The 24,219-nt window shown below is 40.6% G+C and overlaps 2 protein-coding genes across 5 annotated transcripts; both read right to left on the bottom strand.

The window, feature by feature from the left end:
• Positions 1 to 2,103: 2,103 nt before the first annotated feature.
• plekhm1 (pleckstrin homology domain containing, family M (with RUN domain) member 1) lies at positions 2,104 to 10,803 on the bottom strand. Of its 4 annotated transcripts, none has more exons than XM_079578147.1 (12): positions 10,592 to 10,803; positions 9,876 to 9,958; positions 8,611 to 8,849; positions 7,797 to 8,447; positions 6,989 to 7,397; positions 6,318 to 6,480; positions 3,785 to 4,756; positions 3,512 to 3,657; positions 3,118 to 3,311; positions 2,964 to 3,027; positions 2,731 to 2,888; positions 2,104 to 2,648 (listed from the first exon to the last, which is right to left on the bottom strand). In XM_079578147.1, the coding sequence occupies exons 2-12, from the start codon at positions 9,927 to 9,929 to the stop codon at positions 2,540 to 2,542; spliced, it is 3,159 nt and encodes a 1,052-aa protein (XP_079434273.1). In that variant the 5' UTR covers positions 9,930 to 9,958; positions 10,592 to 10,803; the 3' UTR covers positions 2,104 to 2,539. The 4 variants fall into 4 exon arrangements, with proteins under 4 accessions (XP_079434273.1, XP_079434274.1, XP_079434271.1 ...); XM_079578148.1 differs by having other exon boundaries at positions 6,327 to 6,480; positions 6,989 to 7,400; XM_079578145.1 differs by having other exon boundaries at positions 6,989 to 7,400.
• Positions 10,804 to 18,517: 7,714 nt separating this feature from the next.
• On the bottom strand, positions 18,518 to 21,028 carry cd79b (CD79b molecule, immunoglobulin-associated beta). The gene is made up of 4 exons (XM_079577555.1): positions 20,731 to 21,028; positions 19,554 to 19,672; positions 19,398 to 19,451; positions 18,518 to 18,927 (listed from the first exon to the last, which is right to left on the bottom strand). The coding sequence occupies exons 1-4, from the start codon at positions 20,984 to 20,986 to the stop codon at positions 18,835 to 18,837; spliced, it is 522 nt and encodes a 173-aa protein (XP_079433681.1). The 5' UTR covers positions 20,987 to 21,028; the 3' UTR covers positions 18,518 to 18,834.
• Between the last annotated feature and the right edge of the window lie 3,191 nt (positions 21,029 to 24,219).

A 24,219-nucleotide genomic window follows, 5' to 3' on the forward strand; every position in this document is an offset into this window, starting at 1 on the left:
CCTTTCGTGTTTTTTTTTTTTTTTTTTGCTGAACGTGTTATACAGGCTTCACTCCTCCCATTTGCTTATCCCGTGTTGTTATGCATACCTCCAAAGGTAAACAACTCTGCGCCACAACATATTTGGCACGCCTCCTCAATGCTTTAAACCTATAATATAGCGTTAAAACAATTTATAGAAAGCATACTTTATATAGGGGCATGCGTAAAAGAGGTTCTTATCAGGGGAACAGTGGGTTTTTACAAGTGTTTGCGATGCTAACAGCAGGTAGCACCGTCATTTTGGCGCTTGCATCATCATTAATCTGATCAGTGACACCTGTGGATCCCATCCAATCAGGTCAGCACGCGCCCCCAGGAAGCGCTGCTTTCCACTCCACGCTCTTTTCCTCAGCAAATATACTCCTGATTTGTAATTTAGAACTCCTTTTGGCATACAGGGAAGTAGGAGGAGTTATAGTTGCAGTAGCCAATCAGGTAATATTGAAACTAAGAGTAATTAGACAGGATCTCGTGCCAGACGTTTTAATGCGTCTCCGTCAGTCTCTCATCATGGAGTAGAGATGTTTTCTGAGAGAGATCACCATGGTAATATAACACACAATTGTAATAATTGCAGAGAATCACAATCATCAGTGTGGAGTCTTAAAGGAACGGGCCATCGTTTTTCCACACTGAGATATGTTCTTACCTGAGCTTAGACGAGTTGATGCGTACTTGTCTCACGCAAAACGACCAAAGATGTTGTTAGCATTTGGTCTCTCCCAATGTATTCCTGTAGCTCCAAACGGAAAGACCAGACAGGTACGTATCAACTCGTCTAAGCTCAGGTAAGAACATATCTCAGTGTGGAAAAACGATGGCCCGTTCCTTGAAGTCTTTTGCCACATGCCCCTCCCACACAAAACAAATGCACCAACCACGGGAAGAGAATCATAATCCTGCTTAGTATTTATTTTATATTACACATAAAAATACATTAAAAACACCTTGAATCTCAACAGAACTGCTTCGTTAGGACCTTGCCACTAGTCACCAAAAAGTAATCTTCGAGTGGCACGTCACCAAAATCAAAAAAAGTCAAATCAATGCTACATTATGAAGAGATTAGAAACCGCATATGTACAGTAAGTGTGCTAAAATGTGTAACAAATCTATTTTATTGAGATTCATAACCTTTTAACAGTCAGCGCTATGTGCAAATTTGCAAATTATTATTTTTTCCTTAGCATGCTCTGATTTTTATTTTGGGTTAATAATAATTCAAATCAATAAACAGCAATGCAGCATAAAGTGTAGTGGAGACACTGACAACATGTGTCAGTCAAAATCAGTTTCCTCGTATTCTCAATGATTTCACACAGTATTGACCAAAATTAATGCTCACAATCATGATCATGTCAATTTTTCATGATAGCAATAGCTACAGTGAGTTAAGTAAAGCTGAAAACAAAGAAGGCACAGTCGAGAGTCATCCTTTAGTCCAAAGCAGAACCTCTGAATCATATAAACATTCAAATAATGTATTGAAGACGCACCTCTTAAGCATAACATTATAACTGCATGATAAAGGCTGTGTATTTTAGCTACATTATATACAAAACAAGCATTAACTTTGGCAATTGAGCTACAGAAATGTTCATCTTAATTTTCAGATTTATGTTGTGGTATAGTTTTAGTGATTCTCAACTGGTGGGTCGCGAATCTTTTCCAGTGAACTTTTATAAACATTTCCAAGCTTTACGACTGGGTTTTTTTTCATCATAATGCAAGTCTTAAAGGCATATCTACGTGTGTGGATAATCCAATATTTTGTACGATATATGAGAAATTCAATTTTTATTTGGGTCGCGGCTTGGTTTAGTGGTTCTCAACTGGTGGGTCGGAACTCAAGAGTGGGTCGCAGAACCATTTTCACATTTGAGTCAATATGAATTTAGTGCAAAAACAGTACCGGAGTCTGATAAAATGACAGCTGATGAGGACTTTCAGCTTTCTAGGCTTATTATACCACAAAAAGTAATGCTGCAGTTTATTTTCTTGAACCACTTTTGGCATAGCTACTTCCTTACTTGCTTGTTTTGTACATTTTCTGTTCCTCATGTCTACTTTGAGGGCCTTACATGACCTACAAACAGGCACCATAATAACAGATCATTTGTATAATTCGCTTAATAGCCAGCAATCATAGTGTTATGCTTGATTAATGTGTCTCAACCTGAAACAAAAATGCAGCTTCATAATAACAGGTTGAGCTCTTTGCTACAAACTTGTCGTGTATGTGATCCTTCATTTGATGCTGTGGCAAAGTTGAATGTAGAGGTATCAGTAACATTTGGCTGTGTTTTGCTGCCAGCACAGCGTTTTACAAGGCTTTGGATATAACTCTCCGTCAGTGCACATTTCCAACATTACAGGAGTTGTTCTCATAATTGCACTTAAGTTTGCATCATGTGATAACTAATATTTGCTGATAAAGTGTTTTTTTTTGTCTGTCACATCTCCCTCTAGTGGTAAAGGTGCGGTACTGCAGGCAGTGCTTAGTCTCGCATGTCTCTCTCTTGGTATTTCCTGATTCGCAAACAGCGTGGACATGGATCACTGGAAGATTTACAATGAAGATGGAACACGGCCTTGCAGTCCTTACACCTGTTTGGGAGGGATACAAAAATGTGTTTACTATCAACACCGGAAACAACTGAATTACTTCTAGTCAATGCTGCAAACATACCGGGTGGTGCTGTCGAACTGAAAGGGGAAGATGATTTCATTGGAGTGGCACGTTTGGCAAATGAAACCTCGCTGAGTGCAAAGGTCGCATTGGAAAACGTGATTCGATGCGTGTTGCACCAGGGTGATCAAGTACACGTGGTAATTTCCCTCTGCAATCTGGAAAAGATTACATAAAAATTGCGTTACGACAAGTGACAACAACGACGACACAATTTGAATGAGCTGTAATACCTGTTTTAGATCCATTATACTGTACAGCTGACTGGACTCCAAAAGGTAAGGCCTCGATCCCATCCTGAAGAGAAAGCATCATAATTCATGCATCAAATATGGCGGATTTTGTCCGATTTTGAAGTAAAGTGTAAAAACAAATGCCATGTCAGACCTGGCTTGTAGTTTCTTCCATGCGTTGCTGCGGCAGGTGAGCAGGTATTCTCCTAAGAATCGCAGCTTCTGTCGGAGTTTGTGAACTTGCACCATTGACTCGGAGTGATCCACCAGGTCTGGGTTCAACTGCTCCAGGTTCAGCAGAGGCTCGTGCTGCACCTCAGTCAGCAGCCCCAGTGCCTTCTTTGACACCTAAACAAACGAAACACCACATGTGATAATCTCTCAGATGGTGGATAACACTGTGTTCTACGAGAAAATATCCGAAAGAAAACTCCAAAAATGTTCAACCACACAACCAGAACCAATATGTCGAGAAGAGTGAACGTATCTGTGCCCCTCATGAAGCATTTCAGCTCAATTGAATAGAAAGCTGTGTGTGTTGAGCTCACCTCTCGCTCCTCCAGGTCCCAGTTATGCACCATTCGAGAGGGGATGATGGTGGTGTCCCCGACGTGGCAGGAGTCGCAGTAGTACTGTCCCGTGAACTCACACAGCCTGGCTCTGCTGCGGGATGGGCCGATCTGCCGCGGACATCCTGAAGATGGCAGAGACAAATGTTAAACGTGACTGTCAGAGAAATTATTATGGATAAATCTTGTATAAAATTAAAATGTCTGTCTGTTTAATAGTAATAACAGAGGAATATGCACTTCCCACTGTACCTGCACATTTGAAGCTCTGACAGTCCAGTCCTTTCTCTACCGGGACAGTGCAGAGGTGAGTCAAAAGCGTCCCGTCTTCTTTGAGCCTGTGCTGCACCAGTCTGTGTAGATTCCCGTTGATCCCCGGCGATGTAACTATGGGCTCCTCTGTCCCGCCCTCCTCCCCGCTCTCCAGATACGAGTCCAGCGCTCGGCGGATGAGGTCCCGCCAGCAGCTCGCCTCTTTGGGATTCTCCGCTCTGAAGCGCAGCGTCTCCTTCACCGTCAGGACCTTGAAGAACTCTGCTCCGCCCTGAGACACGTCGGGCACCACATCCCTAATGTCCTGGATGGGGTGATTTAGACTCACCACCTTCCTCCTGTCCTGCACCTTGAAGCCTTTCAGCGCCTCCAGGGACAGGGAGAAGATCAGCGGGGACCAGTGTCGCGCCTCAGCGTCAGTGGAATAATACAAAACTGACTCTTTGATGGCGTCGCTCTCCAAATCGCAGCAGCGCGTCCAGTCAAACACTTTCTGGGGAGGTGGTTCCTGCCCCTCGCTGATCCCAGAGTCAGACGAGGACCCGCCCAGGTCTGGACTGGAGGGCACAGAGGCCTCGGTGGGGAACTGCAGCACCTCCCACTGCTCGTCAACAGGGGGCGCCGGTCTGCACTTGTACACCGCCTCCTGGATGCGCTCCAGCCAGTCCTCCGCCTCGTCCCAGTTGGCCGCCCTCAGGTACAGCCTCTTCCCGGAGAACGCCACCTCGAAGCGCCCGTCCGAAGAGGAGTTGCGCCCGTCCGAGGTGGAGTGGCGGGCGTCCTCGCAGCGCATCAGCGAGCAGTTTTCGGTGCACGTCCGCTCCTCCGCGTTCTGGTAAAGCCGGAACTCGAACGGGGAAAGCTCGCAGTAGTTGTCGCGCCACCTTCCCATGGCGATACGGCGCTCCAGGTGCCCGAGCTTCAGCAGTCCGCGGAAAGGATTGGAAAGTCCTGACAGATGAAAGATGAGTCAGCATACTTTCGACTTTCTAAACACTAAGCTACGGATTTGAAATGACATTATTAACAATGGTAAACGAAAGAGCCACGGACTGGAATGTGCATTGGCTCACTGTCAAAACAACCAGCCGGTCGAGTGGAGTTGCCCAATACCATCATCCAAGATTTCAGTTCTTGAGCTCAGTTTGTTTTCTTTTTAAAACAGCTTATCAAAGTTGTTTCACTTGCTTAGTGAAAAATACCAATTTCATAGTTGGTAAGTTTTTAATAAAGGCTTCAATCAACATATGGCGCTACATTGTGTCTTCTACCTCAAACTACGGAAATGACCATTTTCTCTTGGTGTTTAAAAATACTGAGGGAACATCATCTCTTAGACATTTGCCTGTTAAATTAGGCTTCCTAGTCTATAATTAAGTTTATGAGGTAGCGGCAGATAAATACACTTAAAACAGGTCAGCTGCTAGTTGAAACATAGGCTTTAAAACTAGGAATATTAACATTATGAAGCGAGAGCGATTCATTTTAAATCTAATTTTTACATATTTTTAGCTAGGGCTGGGACGATCCACTTTTGTCACGATCCGATACGTATCACGATACTCAGTGGCCGATCCAATACGTAATTGTGCTTTGTAATATGTTTACCTTAAAATGTATAAAAAGAAAACAGTCATGTGTCCAAAGTTTATAAACCCAATGCCATTTGACATTTATTGAAGTGTTAAGTTCGAAAAGTGTATTAACACAAAATGTAACAAAGTGCTGTTGCTGGAAAATAAAGGAGAGCAGGATCAAAATGCCTCCAAACACAACTATTGCGATACTTGGTATTGCAGCACAAAGTATTGCAATCCAGATCCTATCCAATATTTTGTACCAGTCCTATTTTTAGATATGTTCTTAAGTTTAAAATGATCAAGCATGTAAAAATTATGTAAAAACAAAGTTTAAACATAGGTTGGTTGCTCTGTTCTATATGAAACTTTGAATGCAGATAATTTTCACACAAGAAATGTCCTTAGAATTTTAAAGATTTAATTAGCTCTTTCAGCTCTTAGCGATGAATCAGCTCGGCTTGATCTAACCAGGAAATCATTGAGACAGTCTCGCTCCCAAGTAATTCAACAATTTGCGTATGGACTTTTTCTATGTCTATAAGCATCATTAAAAACGGACATGACGACATTGTTTTATGACAAAGTTTTTCAAGAAACTTTCCTAAAGCTATAACACCGGTGTAAAGTAACCCTGATTTACACTGAAATAGCGTGCAGGATATCCAGTTCAGAGATTAACTATCTTATTATTGACACAACGTACCGCAAATGTCAAAAAACAGATAGACTTGGAAAGAAGATAAACCTGATAATGATTCAAATGAACAAAAAATAATGTACCCTATATTTCTGAGGCTATAGTAAATTACGCAGCTCTTTAGTTATTTGCAGTAATTATTCGCTCCCAATTTACAGGCAGCAGAAGTTATTTTTTAATGGGAATGCAACAGGCAAATGTTCTATATAGTGTTAAAGTACTGTATCTTGGTTACCAGTCTTACGACGGTGTATGACGCTGTGGGCGGGAGGAGACCGAGGGGCGCTGGGTTCTGGGTTCTGAGGACTCGGGACTGAAGCGTCGTCCTGGTTTGGCTCTGGGACTTCCTCCAGCTGTGGTTTGTAGATATCCTCATCTGAGATCCACGAGCGAGAATGCTGCAAGGTGTGAACCAGAAACTTCCTCATTTGGTCAAAGTGTCAGGTCAAATATAACCTATTTACATACTCTGATGAGCATGACCAGAAAAATAATTCAATAACTTCCTTCTTTTTCAGCCTGTGGTTTAAACACTGCACAAGTATACGTTACTTTGGGCTACAGTCATGTCACAAGATTCAGCTCATGAATGAAAGTCGCCACATAAGTCACTGGGAAGTGAAATTTCAACAAGTATGACTTTTCAAAATGCATCCAGGATTGAAAATAAAGATGATTTTGTTGTTGTTTTTGTGAGCTAACTTGTTTGTTAACTTTCACAAAGCTTTAATTCGGTGATTTTTCTTTTCTTTTTTTTTTTGGTGGTGACTTTTTCTTTGTGTTACTTACACAGAGTATTACTTACATTACAAATACAACATTCAAGCCTCTAAGCCAAATAGAGAAGTATCACATAGGTCATATCACTACAGTATCAAATGTATTGCTCAATAGGGAAGTACTTACCGCGAAGGACTCGGAGGGCTGTCTGCTGATGGGCACATCCAAGCTCTCCTGTGTCGAAGTCTTATCTTCATGTCCTGGCTCTAAATGATCTTCTGTTAGGATGGGCTCTGGTCTCTCCTCTTCCTCACTGCATTGAAATTCTACCACAGGCGTGGGATGAGCGGCATGGTCCAAACTGGGTTCAACAATTGGTTCAGTTTCCGAGGACGGGCGTGGCTCTTGGTTTTTGTCGCATGATGGCGGCTCGGGGGTTGGAGAAGCAGGCTCTATGAGGGAGGTCTCAATGTTGGCCTGGTTTTCGATTGGGGCTTCATGTGTCTCGCTGTCGGAGTTAACGCTGGAGACAAAGGAGACATCCTGCATCGAGTCCTGGCTGGAGCGGTCCAGGTTTTCACGACTTTTAGACAAACTACTGCAACAAAACATAGACAGAAGACAGAATTGGAAAAGTGTTCACATATTGAAAATACCAGTGAGAGCGTCATAACTGGAGATAAATTACATAATCTTTAGGAGCTTTGTGTAGGACTTTGTTGGAATGTGGATTCATTGCGCAAAAATAAAATATAGACAAAGGTTCTTAAGCCGTCATCTGTACTTGTTTAAGTGTTGGATGTTTTGCCCCTCATCCTGATCATTAATCGCTGAAAAAGCTTCTTGTCTGAGAGGCAAAATGATAAAAAATAAAAAAATTACCAAGTACAGATGACTTCGTCTACAATGGAAAAGCTCCTGTACACAAGCTTACACATATGAATAAAGTACAGTACTACATATCCTTAAGCTTTAAAATACTAAATGCACTTACTCTTTGGATGATCTCTTGGTGCAGATATTCACAGCGATGTCCAGGTCACTTGCAGAGGACTGTTCTGCTGGAGGGCTCCTCAGGTCCTGTCCCTGAAGGAGACTGTCCGAGCCCAGACTGGACGACAGGTGAGACGAGCCGGTGGTGTCTAAACTCAGGTTTGAGGAGCTGAGAGCCGTCCTGCTGCTGTCGCTCTCTCCCTGCCCCATCGCCGGACACTCCTTCTGCAAATCCAGCGCATCTGAAGAACTGGATGTTTGCGACACGGTGTCCCAGCTCTGGCTCCCGTTAGTTTTAGCAGCGGCGTCTCCGTTAACAGTGACTTCAAGCGTGTCTAGATGAGCCATGGGGCAGAGTCCGGCTAAGGCTAAGGGGGTTGTGGTCCACTCTTTGAGGACAGCGGATTTGTAGGACAGGTCAAACGTGAGCGACGAGAGGCCCTGGAGGTAGCTGAGAAGCACCTCTCTCTCCTCTGGGTCGAGGAGGAGGGCGTTGGGCTGGTAGTGGGCCTGGAGCTTGGACTCCTCTCTAAACAGGGACACCAGGTAGCACTCCAGCAAGCCATGGTTCAGGGCCAAACGTAGCCACGCACGACAACGGCCCACCTCAGTCGCCACAAAGCTGAGCTTCTCCAGTTCTGTTATCACGTCACTGAGGATACAAGAGATACGATTAGATCAGGATTACAAAAATTAAGGTCTGAAGCTTTCATTCAAGGTTTATTCACACTGACATATTTCTTCGTGAGTTACACTGTTATTGGGTCGTATAATATTGATAAATGTAGCATTTTTCACTAGTTTCTTATACACACCGATGCGTGACTGCCTTCAAGAGGCTCCAAAAAGCAGGCTGTGGGAGTCCCTTTTCTTTTCTCTTCCCTCTGATCCCATTCTCCGCACGGATGAACTTGCCCCTGATGCCGTGGATGAAAACGGCCTCCAGCGCGCAGCAGAGCAGGTTGGCGTCGGCATCTTCGCTGGTGACCACCGCCTCCGACGTCACGTAGCGCTTCTGCAGGGCCTTGAGCGACTGGACCAGCTTGTCTTTGATCTAGAGCAGAAGATGAAGTGACAGAAAGGATTAACTTAAACGGCGGTGAAGAAATACTGCACGCGAGCACAGGTAACTTTGCATTATCTCATTACAGTCAATGGGTTCAATTACACTATAAAGAAAAAATAACTTTGGATCAACAAAAGGCTAAACCAGGACTGAATGTGGAAGACATGACTGAAGCAGAAAAGTAAATTGAGGGAAAGACTTTGAAAGGATTTGTGGCCATAAATTCTCAATCAGATAATTTTATTTTATTTTTATTAAATTTGGTTGGAGAGTCTTTCAAGTCATATACAGCGTTATCATTAGTTTTGTTGATATTGCCACCCTAACAGTCAGACTGATTACTGGTTAAAGATAAAGCTCTTGTTATTCAGGCATTATCAAAGCAAGCAGAAGTAATTAAATCAATACATCAATAGCTGCATCGTCTGGCCGGGAGGATGAGATTAGCAAAAGATTTAAAAAGGTCAAATCAATACATTTTAGCCAAAATCAAAAACATTTACAAAATATCCACGAGGAGCTGACTCTGCAAAGCTTTATGCAATCTGACCCGTCTCCACTGTTACAAAACATGTACCAAACAGATCCTATGGAAGATTAGCTAATGGGGCAGTGCACCTGGTGTCATCTGACTTGGGCAAGAAAAAAAAAAGATTGTGCAAATAGTTCCCTCAGCTTCACTGACTAAGCAGTCTCTGTCAAGCACACTTGTGAATTTCCTGACTTGTGAAGGAAAAAGGTTGGTTTACGAGCCAAAACACGGTGGGACACTTGTGAACACCAGTGAAGAGATGAGCGTAAAAGGATATCAAACTACCCAATTTAATAGCTAACGCAATATTGTAATGTTTTAAACCGGTATTGTAAACTTCAGCCCTTAATCATATTCCAACTAAGTCTATAAACACAATAGACCTTGTATCACCTGTTTCTAAAAGGGAAAATGTGTCATGCTAGTTTGTGAATGTCAGGAATACAAAAATAAAATCTCAATGCCAGTAAATGCTGTCTTACCTGTTTAACATCTTTACCGTCAGGCAGCGTCTCTGGCATCTGCGTCGCTAACATGGCAAGTCATTCAGTCCCGCATGGCACACCTACAGATGGGTAAACGATCAAATCATATAGACAAGAAATAAAAGCAAGGGACACAAACTAGAACCTCCTGCCTAGCAAGAGAGATAGGCATGTGATCTGTGCGTCCTCTTTTCCCCCCCCTACTCCCTGCAGACAACTACAAAGCTTTTGCATTTTCCCACATCATAAGACAAGCTGTTGTAGTCTGTGAAATATCCACAGTGTCACGGTTGTAATGAATAAGAGCATTCAACAGAGTCATGTGAGCCCTATATTTACGCGGTTGTGAAGGGAAGTAGCACACAACTTCCCCATTGGATGGTCAATTATGTCACGTGTATCCACAAAACACGAATTTAAACCTTATTATTTTGAAAGCATTAACTCACGGTTTAAAATGATGGCGTTTACGTGACACAAGTTACAAAGGGAAAGTGAAAGACGTCAACTCGTAGGTGTTGTTTAGGGTCATATTATGCTAGATACAAAACAAAACACAGAACTATAGGCTTAATATTACGATAAGGCGTTAAACTATAACATAACGAACAAACCCATAGTTAAGAAAGAAACAGCGTTACACAACATGACTAAAAGTGACAACAAATGCCTTACTGTAACCAATTAGCTTCAGAGTTAGCTAGCCGTCTCACCGAAACAGGGTTGGCTATCTTGTCATGGACGCGGCAAAACAGCTCGATTAATGTCCAAATAACAATTCCACCAAACTGTCATAGTCGCAGACACGTTTCCTCCATCGTTTCGGGTGTTAAAAAATGCTAAATAGACCCCAAAAATGTGTTAAAAGTGTCTTTATTTACGCTGCAGCCCGTGACTGAGCGCTCTCCTGCTGCCACTGGTCAACTGAGGCGAGTGCATTGTGGGTACAAAGACTATGACGCCTTCACTGTTCAGTAAAATTGTAGGAAAATAATATTACAATAAAAGTAAAGTATGTTTTAGCAATTAATGTGGTGTGTTTACGCGATGTATCCCCCTTTTTGTGAAAATAAACAATTATAATGCGCACATGTCCGTGAATATTAAAACAAATTACATTTTACACACCATTTTGCGCCGTGAGCAAGACGTTTTACGCCGTAGCGCCCTAAATGTTTTACGTTTGTAGGCCCTAGCGACTTTGTAATGAGAATTAACGCGTTATTAATACTTATATGTTATTGATAGCCTAAGAAATAACAATATAACAAAGTTGTTGTCTTGTTAATCTTTGGTTTATATACGAATTTTAAATGATGTCTTACGCTAGAGTTTTCACTTTTACCATTTCTCATGAAGGCATCGGTGTTTCAGTCGCGTGTTGATGTTGTTGCTCCACCACTTGCCATGTGAGTGGGACATCATGTACTTTGCTGTCCTAGACTTCCTTGTGGCCTACGAAAAACTTTTAATAGCCTTCATATACTGCATTAAACCAAGAAAGACGTATTCTAGAAGCGTGAAAATGCTTCAAACTTACCTACCTCGTTTGCTAGAACAGCTCAACCATTTCAGATTGTTTCCATTCTATGTCCATACATTTCTAGGGATGAGAATGAGATTGGCACAATATTATCCATACTCTTCCCATGAATTGAAGGCACATTTTCTGGGTTTTCATACTTTGTAAGTGTGCGTGTTGAGGCAAAATAAAAAAGAATGTTTGTCAAAATGTTTTTCTTCCTCAATTCCATCACTTCCCATCAGATCTCACATGTCCCACTTACACTATTTATTTTTTAGGTTGTCACCTTCCTTAAAGGTCCTATAGGAGTCTAGGGCAGAGGTGGATAGTACTCAGTTACATTTACTTAAGCAGCCTAGCCTACTTGAGTAACATTTTGAAGTAACTGTAGTAGTTTTTTCATATGTACAATTAATTAAGATAAGATAAGATAAGATGGTACTTTATTGATCTCACAGATGGAGAAATTGCATTCGATGAGAGAGCATCCGGCAGCAGCACCCATTCAGTGCGCACCACTCTTTTTTTTATTTTATTTTTTATTTTTTTTAATCTACTCTTACTTGAGCAATAAGTACTTGCCACAGTGAGTAAACAAATCTTCATTTAGACGCTCAAAATAGATGTATTTAGAGGGTTTTTTTTCATAATGATTTCATTGTATATGTTTGTTATGGTATTTTCTTTGAGATATTACAATTTTCACATTATTCCATGTTTTGTTTCTCATCATTTATGGCACTGCTGAAACATGAATCAGACTTTTACACTCAAACCATTACTCACAATACTCAAGCACTAAACTCTTTTACTCTGACATTAGTAAATATTTGGGGGCACTACTTTTTACTTCTACACGAGTAAAATGATTTTAAATTTAGGTTGCTTTACTTGGGGAAATATTTTGGCTACTCTACCCACCTCTTGTATGAGGAACCAACCAATGTTGATTGATTTGTTGCAGTACCGCTTTTTAACGCCAGACGTCATAGAAGCGACCAAAAATACTGTATGGGCTAAAATAAAACCGTCAAATCGATAGTCTCCAATTCTTTCAGTGTTTTAAGCGTTTTGAGTGTAATCAGTAGGCTACATTATGCTACATGTCAATCATGAAATATACGGGCATAGCTACATCTCAGGTGACGCGCTACGTTGTAGGCTACGCCGTTGCGTCATCACACTTTCACTTTCATCTTACAGGTAAGGGATGTTCCGTTCGAAATAATGAGAAAGTGATATGGATGATGACGCAAGGATAATCATAAATAATTTTAGACTAGCCATATTTAAATAGGCACATAAAAAATAAACATAGGCAATGTTTTGATATGACATTTCATTATTTTCTATTATATTAATCACTCAAAACAATAAGCTAGAATCGACGAATTTGCATTGAATGGCAAAATAATAAAAAATTTAAAAAAAAAGGGAGGGGGAAAGGGAAAAATATATTATGAACTTATTATTTGGCTGTAAAGTGGCCAAACTTTACGCACAAACAATGTTAATATATTGTATTAATTGAAGTGTAATGTATGAGCTGCTAATTAAGAAGATTTTGGTCGGCATGTTTGCTACATTAGCACAGGCCTATTAGTTTTATATTTCGAGTCTATTCTGTTCTATTCTTTTGTTTTCTTCTATTCTTTTCGTTGTTATTGTTAAGTCTAATTATGTACCATTGGTGTAAAAAATGATGCCACATGCTTCATTATTGTGTGGAGCAATAAACACAGGTGTGAAAGTACAATTGGAACCGTTCCCACGATGTACAACCCCTAGGTTTGTTATGAAAACGAAAAGGGCAAGTCAAACGCCTTTAAACACTGGACTCGTGCACAAATGGCCATCAACCGAAGAAGACGACAGAAGAGAATCAGTTCGGATCGCAATAGAGGCTACATCGCAAGAAAGCGCATTTTAAATCAAACAGCTGAAGACACTGGGGATACCGCACAGAACAAGATGATGATCAGGATTCTATTGGTGTGCCTCCTTTTCGCAGGCTCCTCCCTGACCTGCAAATGGATGGATACAGACTTTGAAACATACACCAAAGAGGCACTGGCTCTGCTGAACACAATGGTAAGTTATATCCAATTTTTACGCACAGGCATACTGGCTATATAATACAGTCTGGCCCTAATTCGTTTAACTATGCAGCCTGTTGAATTAATATGGATGTGTTTTAATTTAGAAAATGAACTCGACAAACTCCACTGATGGTGCTGAGTTGCCTGATGCTGCGGCCTTCCCAAACGAGCTGTACAGGCACGCGTCCAAAGCGCCGGTAAGTGAAAAATGTTCCATCGATTTGGCTACTGACACAACATTAGCTCATCTGTACAACAACTAAAATGTAACTGTTTATTTTTAGCGTTCAGAGCGACGCAGTTTTGCGGCGCACGTCTTGGATGAGATTGCCGTCCTTTTCGGAGAGGACCAGACCCATGCGTCCTGGAGCGCGACAGCAGGAGAGAACTTTTTGCACGTCATTACGCGGCAGGCGGATGGAGTGCTCTCTTGTGTAAGCATTACCTCCGTGGATTTAAGCTTGATGCGGACAACGCACAAATGCACGATGATAATGTATGTCTTTGTATTATCCAGGTTGCGAACCACCAGCACCAGCACAAGAAGAATCACAGAAAGATGAGCCTGTATTTTCAGAGGCTTGCGCTGCACGTGCTGGGGGAAATGGTAAGGCTTCAAAACATAAAATTAATCGTTTGTTGTCTTGAATCAATGTTTTATTTCAGTGCTAATGTTGTAAAAATGCTTGTGTTGTAGGAACACAGCGCAGATGCCTGGGAGCTGATCCGTGAACAAGTCACACTGCACATCTACAAGACGCATGCCATGAATCAGAACGCATGAACAGTCATCAGTATCATGGACCGAGTTATTATTTAGGCCTATTTCAATGTTTTACCTCATATGTTTCATCATTATGGTATTGATATGTATCTAGCCTATTTATTTATTTATGATTATTTATCATTTATATATATTTATTTATTATGTGTTTGTTTGTTTATTTATTTATTTATTGTTTATTTAATATTTATTTATGAACAATATTTATTGAAGGAATCTATTTTTGTACTGTATTTTTGCACCGTTGATGAATAAAATGTAATATTTTCATGAATAAGAAGGTTTTGGAGTTTTGCTGTGAACAAATATCGGTACATGATGTCATGATGTCAACATGAAGCTTTTCTTATGATACTACACATGGAGAGAGCAAACAGTTTTGTTTTTTTAACTCAAAGTATCACTAAAGTAGAAGTAGACTACAAGGCCTACGTTACTTCAAGTTCCATTCATAAGCTATTCTAGATCTCCACCTCTTCTGGAGGTATAGGTCTATTTCATTAAGGCCGGTGTTAATCAGGTCTTTCTTCTAACAAAAGAGCATTAACACAAAAAAGAAGCCATAGTGTGAATGAATGAATAAATGAATGAATGAATGAAGCTTGTGGACAACATATTTTACATACAAGGATCATTTAAACAAGGCCACTTAGTTTGTTGTAGTGGCTGATGGAGGGTTATTGCCTTTGAACTTGACAATACATCATAAAAAACAAAACAAAAAAAACAAAGAAAAGAAAAGGCTACCCAGCATGATGCAAAAAAAAAAAAGAATCTCTTTAAAAATGTTGGCTTAAAAGACTTATTGTTTACTATCTATTGTTTGAAATTCAACTGATATTTTGCTCTGTCTGTTTGTCGACTGATAAGGCCATGATAAGATGAGATAAAATAAAACAAGACTTTATTGATGCCATGATGGACAAATTCATGTAACCTCACTTACGGAATAAAAAGTATGTTTGTGGCAAGTTCAATAAAACAAAATATGTGTTCTCCTATTAGTTCCTTCATATCCCTCCAAAACTTGTTGCTGTAAATGTGCATCTTTTAGAAAAAAAAAAAAAAAGAAAGAAAGAAAAGAGTTGGTGAGCTATTGTAAAATGTAAAATCATCTGATGAAAAGGTTGTATATCTGACTTTTTTGTCAAAATTGTGTTATTCACATTCTTGATCCCGGGCCCTTATTCTGCACACACTTTATCAAAGTTTTATTTAATTTCTTCTTATTTATTTTTTATTTTTGAGGTTTTCATGAGCAAACACAAACTACCCATTTCTATTTTGTTCTAGGCCTATGTTCAAAACTTTTTATACCTAATTATCTCACAACTCCTTATAAAACCTTTAAGGGACGAAATATGTTTAACGTTATGGTGTACTGTAAAATAGGTCCTATGTAATAAAGTTTTAGAATATTCTATATAAACACTTTGCTTGTAGTTCTCACGGTCACAGTTGTTCTGACCGCGCGTTGTGGACAATAAATGAAATGTCAGTCTGGCTTTTTCTACTTCACAGGAACGAGGCCGCACTGCGTACTGCGTCAGCGCGTGCGTAACAGCACTTTCATTTTCATCTGTGTAGGAACTGTCATTCCATAGCTTAGGTTTATTTCTCACCAGAGTTTTCTTGATTAGATAAGAATTAGAGAATATCTTTAATGTCGCTATAGCAGCTAATAGGCTACAAGTTGAATTTAATTTGTTTTATTGAATTTGAATTGAATTGAACATTTTAGTTAACGCGTTCAAATAAAACAGGTCAAATGAATGAGTCAAAGTGTAGCCTATTCCCAGGAGTCCCTTGCAGAGCTTTTTAACGTGCGTGCGTAAAACACCGATTTAGTGACATAGCCTAATTAAAAGCTTCAATTATTATCAATTATAATAATTCAATTATAAAAAATGAAGGTCAGTTGTCTTAAAATAATAGCCTAATCGCTGGCAATAAAAGACTATAAAACTAAACACTGAAACACAGGCCTACCTCACGCTGCGTGGCTGGTTTGGTGACATTTTTCTCCCGAAGTCCAATGTGAAATGCTGAGGTTTTGGACGCATGAGAAAAGTGGCTTCGGGTCATTCACTTCGGACCCGCAGAAGATCGGAAAGTGAAAAAGATCCCCCTCCATAAATTGGACAATGGCTCGCTCAGTGTCAGTCACAGACAGCTTCGAGTCTAATAACCAAGAGCTTGCTTTACAAACTGTATCGAGCACAATGGAGATGTTCAGGATTTTGCTCATCTGCGCTTTGGTCGGGGCCGGCTCCGCGCTGAGCTGCAGTTGGATGGAGCGCAAGTACCAGGAGCACAGAGACAGCTTGCTGAATCAGCTCAACGTGATGGTGGGTATTTTAAACCGCTTTTTTGTGTATGTGCAAAGCTTCTAGTGTTGCAGATGATTTTAATTGATGTGTGATACAGGCGAACAGCTCCATCTCCAGCAACTCCACGGAAGACAATCTTGAAGACGCTGTAGCCTTCCCGAATGAGCTCTACACCCAGGCATCCAAAGCAGTGGTAAGTGATGGTCAAAAACTTGAATACATTTTAAACAAATTGTCTAATACACAATAACCTAAACACACATGTCATTGCATTTCTATAGGCAGAGGAGAGGGCACGTTTCGTCGTGCTGCTGCTAGAGGAGATTTTTGCGCTGTTTGATGAGGACCAGACCTTTGCGTCCTGGCAGGCGACGGAAGTGGACGACTTTCTCAATGTCCTTGTGCAGCAGACGGACGGGCTGCTTTCTTGTGTAAGTGGACCTTGGCAATTACAATTTATCTATTGCGGGAACGTTTTGAAGACAACAGTAACAGCAATTGGGCCCTTAGACTTATTTTCCGATTTAGTGGGGCAAATTACCAGGGTGCTAAAAAAAAAAAAAAACAAGCAAAGATAGAAGAAGCACATTTTCAAGCTTTTCTATGCACTTATAATTATCGATTGACTCAAAACAGTCCAAGAAGTGACTTCCTGTTTCGATCCAGCACACCAAAATAAAATAAAAGCACACAGCTCGTCTCACTGATTAGTTCAGCAGGTAATTAAAGCAATACTAAGTAACTTGTTTACCTTAATAAATCCTTTCCTAGTCCCTCTGGGGGTAATACAAGTGTTAATGGGACGATTGGAGGGTCTTTCAGCTCCCCCTGGTGTCTCTGTCCAGAAAACCACAATTGCAACTTGACTGCCACCGGACCGGCGCCACCAATACACACTAATGGAATCACGAAGAAGAAGCTAAGAGGCGAACGGGCAAAGCTAACTGCGGGCTAACGTCACTTTAAACAGTGTCCCTCTCTCCCTTGGCCTTTTCCGTCAGCGTAGTTTTTAGCCTAATCTCACGGACAATTAATACGTTGAAAAAACGCAACTTGCTACTACACCTGCAGTTGCGCATATGGCCTCCAGGGGCAAGAGTTACTTAGTTCTGCTTTAACATTACAGGAATATAATTAACTACACACATTTAAAGTGTCTGTTAATAGTTAATAGAGTTGAACAATGGAACAGCTGAACAAATGAATAAGATGATGCTTTTATTTTGGTGTGCTGGATTGAAACAGGAAGTCACTTCCTGGGCGGTATTGTTATGATTTGAAGTTATGCACAGAGTTAATTGTGTGAAGACTTTGTTCGTGTGTGTGTGTGTGTGTGTGTGTGTGTGTGCGTGCGTGCGTGCGTGCGTGCGTGTGTGTGTGTGTGAGTGAAATGACATTTGTAAACCTCCTTTGTTCAGATTGCAAGTCAAAGCAACAAGAAAAAGAACAAGAAGATGAACTTGTATTTCATGAAACTGAAGGCCCATGTGGAGCTTAAGGTATGAGACACCGATCTACTAGATTTTGCTATTTTTAGATATTTATTCTTTTTCAGATTTTTAACTTGGGATTTTGTTTCCTTTATTGTCATACAGGGCCGTAGCGCTGAGGCCTGGGAATGGATCCGAGGAGAAGTCAAGCAGCATCTCCAGCAATCAGACAGTCTGGTCCTCACTAAAACCAACTAACGCATACCTTATTTATATATATCTAATATTTATTTATTTATCTATCTATCTATTTATTACTTACTGAGCATTATCTATTTAATCATGTCATTGTGGTGCTGTTGGTCTTTAATTCATGACAAATAAATTATGTGGATGGCAGAAACGATGATACGTTTGTGATTTATTGGTACACTGGAAAAAAGTAAACATGGTCAATATACACTGTTTAAGTGCGTCACCATTAGCATTCGCTGTCATGAGCAGGACAACAGTGCTACTTCTTTTCTTATCATATCAATTTTAATCCCTGCTGTGCTATTGCTTAAAGCTGAAGTTTAACGGCTCAAAGATAAAAATCATGAAAACAATTAGAAAGCGAACAAACATTAAGCAAAAGAAATGTAGTTCTCTTGTAAAAGACATTAGTAAAAGGTAAAGATAGTGGTTTAAATGGACAATGCACTAAAAGTCTCTCTACACGAGCTGCACCAACTTATCAACAGGGCATTAGTGAAGTGTAAAACTGCTGGTGTTTTGATGCTTCAGCCTCACTCCCACGGGGCCTCGGCTCCTTCCGGCTGGGCGTAAGCAGAAATCTCCTCATACAGGTCTCCGTCCTCGCACGTCTCAATCGCCAAACCCTGTGAGGAATATATGAGTTTGAAATCGGCCATGTATTACTGCTAATGTAGAGTCTTCTTATCCAGCATTTAATATAAGACTAGCCTGAACCTTAAGGGTGCAGCAACAACTTACAAAAACATTTGAAGTGATTTGGATATTACTCAACTCAGTTATCGGAAACGAACCCCAAGAGACAAGATATGGTTATCTTAAACAAGGTGGTTTCAGATGATTAGTAACTTTCTGAAGTAATTATGCTTCTTTTTTTTTACTTTGACTAGCATATATCCTTTTAGTACTTTCCCAACTGTGAGCAAATATGTACATGATAAAAGGTCAAGTTGATTTCCTCATTCGTCATATCAAACTACTCATTTAGTCAGCGTGATCCTGAATTGTACCATTTGAAGTTCCATGTTATGACATACGCTACATGTGGATGACAAAGAATCACAATATAACTAATAATAAAAGTGAAAGAAAGCACCTCGTAAATATGGTCATCTTCTGGCTCTTCATAGATGGACTCTTCTTTCTCTGACTATTCGAGGGAGAGACACAAGAGGTTAACACGATGTCGACAATATGGAGAAAGGAAGTGCTTAAGCCAACTTTTTGAATCTACACATAAAGTGCCGTTTACCAGAGTCTTTTTCCGAAACCCAAAGGCAGCGATAATCAGAGCCAACAGCATGCCCTGCAGAATTATGAGCGCGTCCTTCATCTGACTCCGATACAAGACCTTGGTCTCGTCCACAGGTCCTGGATGAACAGTCATAAAAAGGCTTTCAGTAATGATACATCTGTCCATTTGTATACTGTATTACTGTACTTTTCCAGTGTAAGAAAATCTGTAAGTGACAAAATCTTCATCTTCATTTTGTAGTTCTATCTGCTTTCCTTCCTTCCATTCATTTTTACTTTTATGACGTTTTATTTGGTAATATTTGAATTGATCAACGCAAAAACATAAATCATGAGTTACTCCCATAGATCTAATATAATAAAGATGAGTGGGTCCCATCCATCCATCCATCCATCCATCCATCCATCCATCCATTTTCTTCCGCTTTATCCGGGGCCGGGATCTCAGCAGAGATGCCCAGACTTCCCAATCCACACACACCTCCTCCAGCTCTTCTGGGGGGACCCCGAGGCGACACCAGGCCAGCTCGGAGACATAGTCCCACCAGCGTGCCCTGGGTCTTCCACGAGCCCTCTTCTCACTAGGACATGCCTGGAACACCTCGGCGACCAGGAAGCATCCGGAACAGATGCCCAAGCCACCTCAGCTGGCTCCTTTCAACATGAAGGAGCAGCGACTCTACTCCCAGCTCCTCCCAGGTAACTGAGCTCCTCACCCGATCTCGAAGGGAAACTCATTTCGGCCGCTTGTATCCGCGATCTTGTCCTTTCGGTCATTACCCAAATCTCATGACGGGAACGGTGTGGGAACGTAGATCGATCGGTAAATCGAGAGCTTTCCCCCCGACTCAGCTCCCTCTTCACCACAACAGTCCTATACAGCGACGCCGCACCGATCCGTCTGTTGATCTCACGCTCCATCCGTCCCTCACTCGCCATTCAGCCCCATGAAAAAGGTTCCCGAATCCTGTGTTACTCCATACACAAGTGGTATGTCCTGATTACTTTTACTTTTACAGTTGTCTCACTGCTTGTTACTTCTTGTAGTCAGTAATATCGGACAATCAACCTATTGTGCATGTTTTGGGCTTACATGTTGCAAGCCCATTCCTATTTACAGCGCTCCACCCAATGTATTGATTTCGATCTGTGGTTCAGTGTGCTGTGATACTCACTCGTCACTCGCACGTCGGTCCCTGGCCCGAAGACATCGTCGATCTTACAGAAGTAGACTCCCTGGTCCTCGATCCACAGATCATTCAAGATGAGGATGGCGTTTTCCGTGATCTGTTTTTTTCGGACCACGAACCTGCCTCCAGGGTGGATGAGGGATTTTTCGGAGTTGAATTTGGGGGCTTTGTACCAGGTGACATTGGACGGAAGATGCTGCTTGGACGACATGCAGTAAATTCCCACTTTCCTGTTGGTCATCACTCCATAAAACCGGGGCTTCTGGGTAATCTGCAAGACTTGGGCTGCAGAGGCTGACAAGACAAAGGCATGAAGGAGAAAACATTTAATACATGTCATAAACAGGGATTTCAGACCTTAATTTCTCCCATCTTAAATTGCAGCCAGATACATTTCATATCTTTGTAAAAACTCTACACTACATTACAAAACATAATAGAAAGGGAGTAAAAGAAAAATGAAATGAAATGTCTATTTCATAGTGACTTAAATGTAGGTCTGTCATAAATTCCTTTCTGACAACACAGACAGATAAAAGTAGGTAAAAAAAATAGTTATACTGTTAACTATATCGGTGTCAGCAAACAGGAGTGCAATGTATAAAAATATTTTCAGTATCATTTCAACCTACAGTATATATATATATATATCTATTAATAATCAACATGGAAAAAATGCAATGTTAAGTTAAAATAATAACATGTTATTATAAAAAGCAACTTCCTCTCCAGATGCACAGGAAATGTAGTAGTATGAGGCAAAAATAGCATGCAAAACAGTGGCAAGGTGACAGACTTGCCATATGCATTTCCTAAAAGAGTAAAGAAAAAAGTCATATATTATACAATATATATGAACTTGAACTACTTTCAAACGCTGCTAGAAGTGTTGCAATAGGAAAAGGAAAAAAATGACTAGATGAAGGCTGTGTAGAGCAAGTGCAGGAGGTGGAGTAATCAAAAGGTCAAAAAAAGCTGCTCTAAGTGCATTGCAAGAACCAAATACAATCTAAGTCGCATATATTACCTGTGAGGTCAAGCAAAGCACAGTATCCCACCAGCAGCCAACACAGAGAAACCGTCACAAGAGACATTTTCCAAAAAGGGTTTCCTCCAAAAGTATGTCTGGATGCAACAGAGCAAAAACTTACAGCGCTGACTAAGTGAAGTACAATAGAGTGTACTTCTAACAGACTGCACACACTGAGCTTGTGCGAGAGGCATAAAGAGGCGGGGGTTGTTCCCGGAACTGAGAACCTTCCTCTTGAAAGCAGCTAAACTTAGAAAACTTCACATAAACTGATCGAGCTTAGGTTGTTTGTGAGTTATTTTCTATTCTCATCTATTTATATATTTCTAACATACTGTACATTTAACTACAGCTGTATGACTGTGTGCACTGAAGCAATACATACAATGATTAAAAGTAACTTCAGTTGGTTAAATTCAACAAAGATCAAGATTGTGTCTTTGGTTAAACATTTGGAGCTAAACGTGGGGATAGTTGGACTTGCTAACTGCCTATATTTTAGTAAAGAAAGACAAAGAAATCATTATTAAATTCACTCTGGCATCTTATTTTTTGGGGACACTGTTACTTCCCATGGCAGTCACTAGAGGGCAGTCAACAACAACATCAAATTTGTCCTCGTGTCTGCCTTTTATTTTCATTATTCTACCAGACAATCGTGATCAATAACAAAATATATACATTTACAATACAGATAAACAGGGTGACGTAGAGGGGTGTGGCGTTTTCCTGATCTGAAATAAAACCTGGGAATCTGTCGTACATGTTACAGTTTTCAGTTTTCTGTAGAAGGTAAAGTGTGACCCACAGTTCTATAAGAAACTCTAGATATGGAATAACAACCAGTGCGGCCATCTTGCAATTGCCTGGTTAGTCAAATTCTATAGTGTGAAAAGAGGTACAAACATGCAGGGGCGGATCTAGAGAAAAATCACAGGGTGGCAAGAGCAGGGTCAGGGATCATTTCAGGGGTGGCACCAACACATTTAACAAAGTTGAAAGTTTTGCATAATCGCAAGCCAATTTTTCCTTTTAGATGCAGGCTGAGCCTCCCAAAATTATATACAAATAGGAGCATTGTCCATAATATAAGCAGGGGGTTTCTAACTTTTGTAAAAATAAATAAATAAATCATCTTGGAGCCACAGGAGTTGGCACTTAGAGAGTGAGCCTCTGTAAGCACCCAAGTAGCTTCTACAGCAGATGTGAGACTTCACATTGGTTATATAGACCAAAAAATATTAAATGAATCAGGCTTTGAAGATCTGGATTGCAACTAGTCCTTAAAACAATGCATTTATAAGATAAGATAAGATAAGATAAGATAAGATAAGATAAGATAAGATGATACTTTATTGATCTCACAGATGGAGAAATTGCATTCGATGAGAGAGCATCCGGCAGCAGCACCCATTCAGTACGCACCACTCTTTTTCCACTCTTTTTTTCTTTGGTGAAAGATCGTTGTGTCGCGGCCGCCATCTTATAAGCGCCAGGTTGACGACTACAGTAGAATTTAGACAGTTCCAGACAAGAACAAAACCTGGCTGACATCAATGGGGTGGCAAAACCTTTGTGCCACCCCTGTAGATCCGCCCCTGCATTAAAAAAAAAAAGCTGTTGTCATTTTTGAGCCCTAATAACACAGGGAATCTGTCTTTGTCAGGACATAATGTCATTAAAATATGAACATTAATTTCAACACCATCACCACTGTGCATGTGTCACACTGAATGTACACCCATCATTACTGAATACAATATACACTAAGTAGTAAAAATGCTGACTTTTATTAGCAAAATTCAAAATGTCAAAGATATTTTCACATTGGTGCGGTAGATAATACACGGCGAAATTAAATTAAAAATAAGTAACCAATCATATGTGTTCTGGAGTAGAGTGGACAATCACAACATGGCCGACGGAGCTGGACATTACTTTGCATCACATCCGAACTAGAGTTTTATTACAGACCTGTGGCGTGACCTTCCACATACAAACCTGATCGTTGATGAAGATGGGGAAATTGTATAAAAACGAGAAAACTGTAAAAGTGCTTGAAAATGCAAAATAAGACATTTCAGTTAAGACGGCAAGTGAAGCAACTTCTTTTACATACAGTACATCCCTGGGTCTAAAGCATGTTAAATGGAGGACATTGTATTTGCATCCATTCATTCATTGTTTGTTTGTTGTACTGATAGACAATGCTCTCAATGGGAAAAAGGAGAGAGCAGTGTCAGAGGCTATCAGAGGAGCTTGTTTGAGCTGGACTTGAAAGCGTAGGTAGGTAAAAATAGTGCAATATAAACTGGGGTTGGCTCACTGTGTTAGCCCTGACACTCTGCTTGTTACTCAATTTGTCAGCGGGCGCTTCAATTACTGCATTAGTTTACCAGGGCTACTAATGACTCAACACTTTTACACTCCTTACATTTTCTCTG

This window comes from Gobius niger (genome assembly GCF_951799975.1).
Source record: "Gobius niger genome assembly, chromosome: 19".
NCBI classification, from domain to species: domain Eukaryota; kingdom Metazoa; phylum Chordata; class Actinopteri; order Gobiiformes; family Gobiidae; genus Gobius; species Gobius niger.